Source organism: Symsagittifera roscoffensis, chromosome 1 (genome assembly GCF_963678635.1).
Source record: "Symsagittifera roscoffensis chromosome 1, txSymRosc1.1, whole genome shotgun sequence".
NCBI classification, from domain to species: Eukaryota; Metazoa; Xenacoelomorpha; order Acoela; family Convolutidae; genus Symsagittifera; species Symsagittifera roscoffensis.
This window is the reverse complement of record NC_087062.1, coordinates 80,932,264-80,936,045: the sequence shown is the minus strand read 5'-3', so window position 1 is coordinate 80,936,045 and position 3,782 is coordinate 80,932,264. Positions and strand designations below refer to the sequence as shown.

Genomic DNA, 3,782 nt, shown 5'->3' with positions numbered 1-3,782 from the left:
TCACTAATGTCCGTTTCGTTTTCGTCGGAGGGTTCGACTGTGCCAATCCGGGGGAATGGCACAAGTGCACACGGAGAATAGCTTGTGATTGCACAACTTCACTATAGAACAAACAACTGACGGGGAAACTAGCTCGAAATTAGACCAAAAATCTAAAAATTCAAACCGGTTTTTCTTGACTCTGAAAATTTTAATGAAATTTTTAAATGTTCCAATCACGACTGAAATAGTTATATGATTTATCACTCAACCCAGTCCGATGATTATTTGTGGTACCTGAATTTGGAAAACAAAAAAAACTTAAAACACCCGAAAACAAAACTTTTGATCCTAATTGATGCGTGCATGTAGCCTTGTTATAACCTTATCAACTTGTGCATGGGCCGTTGTATGAGGAAAGGGCCTCTTTTAATTGGCCATTACAAAAATGAATGAATATTACATCTGTATCGCAAGTTTTGCGCGGCTCCACTTCGCCTCTGCAACAAGTCAAATCTGTTGAACCTCATTTGCACCAAATAGAGAAAATATTCTTTATGAACATTTCAATGCCTTCTGTGAACCCAGTTTGCCTTCTATTTAACATAGGATGATATTCACAAACAACGAGGTACTTAAAATTTAGATAAATATTTATTTTTTCAGATTTGACTGATATGGGCATATTCCGAGGAGTAGAGCGCGGAGGCGGTGGAGATCGAGGAGGTTTCCGGGGCAGAGGGAGAGGAGGTGTTGGAGATAGAGGAAGAGGAGGGTTCGGAGACAGAGGAAGAGGCGGTTTCCGTGGCTCTGGTGACAGAGGCGGATTCAGAGGCAGAGGTGGCGATCGTGGCGGGGGTTTCCGAGGACGAGGGGGAGATAGAGGCGATCGTCGTGGTGGCGGTGGTGGTTTCCGAGGACGTGGGGGAGGCAGAGGCGGTGGACGGGGAGGACCAGGAGCTGGTAAAGCGCACGTAGAGCCACATCGGCACCCCGGAGTTTTCATCGGCAAAGGAAAAGACGAAGTTGTCTGCACTCGCAATCTTGCACCAGGAGTTGTTGTATATGGGGAGAAAAAAATTGAGATATCAGATCCGACAACATCCGAAGTGCGAAATTTTAATGTCCTTAATTTTCAGAGTATTTCTATTAGAGCGGGAAGTTAAGCTCTCAAAATTAAAATCGAAATACATGATGCCATTAAAAATAAAAGAGGTTAATAAATGTTAATGTTAATAAATCCACTTAAAATTGAGTTGAGTGAATGCAGTGGAACTTGAATCTATCAGGGCACTCTAGGCGCCTACAATATTGAAAACAACCTTGTGTCGGAATTTTAGAAGACCATGGATAAGTGTTGATCATAGCAGAGCATAGTAATTTTAGATGCTACAAAACATTTTTTCTTGAAAGTTTAAGCTCATCCCTTATCAGTGTTGATCGTAAAATATAGTAAAAAAAAAATTAAGCTCAACCAATTAGGGCTCCTTTACTTGAAGATTTTATTGTCATATATGTCCTTATGTTGTGTAGAAAACTGAGTACAGAGTGTGGAACCCTTTCCGATCAAAGCTGTGTGCGGCTGTCATCAACGGAGTAGAGAATATCCACATGGCGCCTGGTAGCAAAGTGCTTTATCTGGGCGCTGCCTCCGGAACGACAGTGAGTCACGTGAGTGACATTGTCGGAGAGGAAGGCATGGTTTTCGCAGTAGAGTTCAGTCACCGCAGCGGTCGAGATCTGCTGGACATGAGTCAGAAACGAACCAACGTGGCGCCGATCGTGGAGGATGCCAGACATCCCCTGAAGTACCGTATGTTGGTACCAATGGTCGATTGCATCTTCGCTGATGTTGCTCAACCGGATCAAGCTCGAATTGTGGCTCTCAACGCACATCATTTCCTTAAAAACGAAGGACACGTTGTTGTTAGGTAAAAGTTTAACACCATTATTATCGCTAGCGCTAAATTTCATTGCGAATTGACGTCGTCTTGTGGCTTTGTTCGCTGACTTACATAATTTTACTTCAATAAGCAGTTTATGAAGTTTAGTTTTGCATTTTGCGTGCATAAACGAAAACTTTCTTTTTCTGGATGATTTTTTAAATCGCTTTTAATTAAAATGCAACAATATTTGTAGTTTAATCCGGCCAATAAAAAAATTTTAGGTTTATTTTTGTTCCTCTTTTCGCGGCAAGCAGAAAAACACATTTTTGAACCAGAATTTTTTTTTAAATCACTGGTCGGAATTTGTATTCTACTTACAAAGGAACCAACTATCCTGGTTTTTTGACTTTCAATTTGTGTTCAGTATCAAAGCCAACTGCATAGACAGCACTGCACCAGCCGAAGCAGTATTCGCCGGCGAGCTTCAGAAGTTCAAGGCCGAACAGATCAAACCCATCGAGCAAGTGACGCTTGAGCCTTACGAGAGAGATCACGCAGTCATCGTCGGCCAGTACAGGTCTCCAAACAACCCTAAGGCCAACAAGTAGAGATAGAAACTCAATCCCTCTAAAGTCCTTTTCTCTGCGATACTCATCTGCTGTGCAGTTTTAACTGTAGCTTTGTTTTTGAAATTAGAAACCATGGACTTAATGCTCTCCTTTTGTTGTTATTTATTTTGGTGGATTTTAAAGTGACCATGTAATGTATGCTCTCCATACCATGCCCACAGTCTACGACCTGGAATACTCGGAACTTCTACAGACTTCAATCTTGACGCGCAGCCTCTCACTCCTCTCAGTGACCCTTCTGGAGACGGGAGGGAAACAAAGGATAACAAGTGGCTTCAAAAAGCTGCAGTTTGGTCTATTGTTTTTGTTCGAAATCTCTGATTTGTGTTGCAACCTGTTTTACAGATTCTCGTTGAATTTTTTGAATATTTGATCAGAACAATACATTTCGGAGATCATAGTTTTCCCACGACAGATGCAATGAGATTGGCTGTGTAAATTGTAGTTTTGTGTCTCATACACAGCTGACGCATGTTAAATCTTTTCTTTGATTAAGGTTTCTATAATTTAACTGGTAAGCAAAACAAATTGCTTTTAAATCACACAGTTGTTTGTGTCATTCTAAATATACGCGATTACAAGCGCAAATAAGCGGAAACGCACTATAGAATCAAATTGGTGGTTTACTAAGCTGTTATTTCATTAACATAATCGTCTAAAGCCACGATTAATAAGTTTTTCGTTAACCAATTTGGAACTCAATTTTCATGTTGGTTGATTTAACCGAATTGAGTTGCTGTTATATTTCCTAATTAATTTCTCGAAATTTTAATTAGTATTTGACCGTATGAAAATTTTTGCATAGTTAGAACAGAACATATCTCAATAAGATTTTGAATTTTCAATGGTTATGATATATATTCGTTTGATTCAACTGAAATTTACGCGGAATTAGTCTGATCAAATTTACAGCAAACACGAGTTCTTGAGACGGTTTACACAGTGGAGACGATAATTATTTTCTGTATTTCTTAAGAGTAGTTTTACTGTTTCATGGGAGATCGATTTTGTACCAAATTTGTTATCCGTTGTATTATAGAGCCTGCTATTGTTCCGACCATTTGAAAAAAGGGAAGAAACTTTGAATTCGTGAGTGTTTGTTTTTTTTTTTCGTTTTTTAAGGATTAATGAACGTAGTGAAGACTCTTGTAAAGGTCGTTGTGATTTTTTTGTTGTTTTTTTTTCAGTAAAAAGTCTTAAAAATTTGATAACGCTCAATTTTGATTTTTCGGGGTTTGATTTGTTATTTTTTTTCAAGCTCTGCATTTCCATTGCCGAAAAGAAGTCA

General features: G+C 39.3%; 1 protein-coding gene across 1 annotated transcript; it reads left to right on the top strand.

The window, feature by feature from the left end:
- The first annotated feature begins 623 nt into the window (after window positions 1–623).
- On the top strand, window positions 624–2,892 carry LOC134857086 (rRNA 2'-O-methyltransferase fibrillarin-like). Its single transcript, XM_063873445.1, has 3 exons — window positions 624–1,088; window positions 1,513–1,910; window positions 2,290–2,892. Exons 1-3 carry the CDS (start codon window positions 657–659, stop codon window positions 2,471–2,473), a joined length of 1,014 nt encoding a protein of 337 aa, XP_063729515.1. The 5' UTR covers window positions 624–656; the 3' UTR covers window positions 2,474–2,892.
- The last annotated feature ends 890 nt before the right edge of the window (window positions 2,893–3,782 follow it).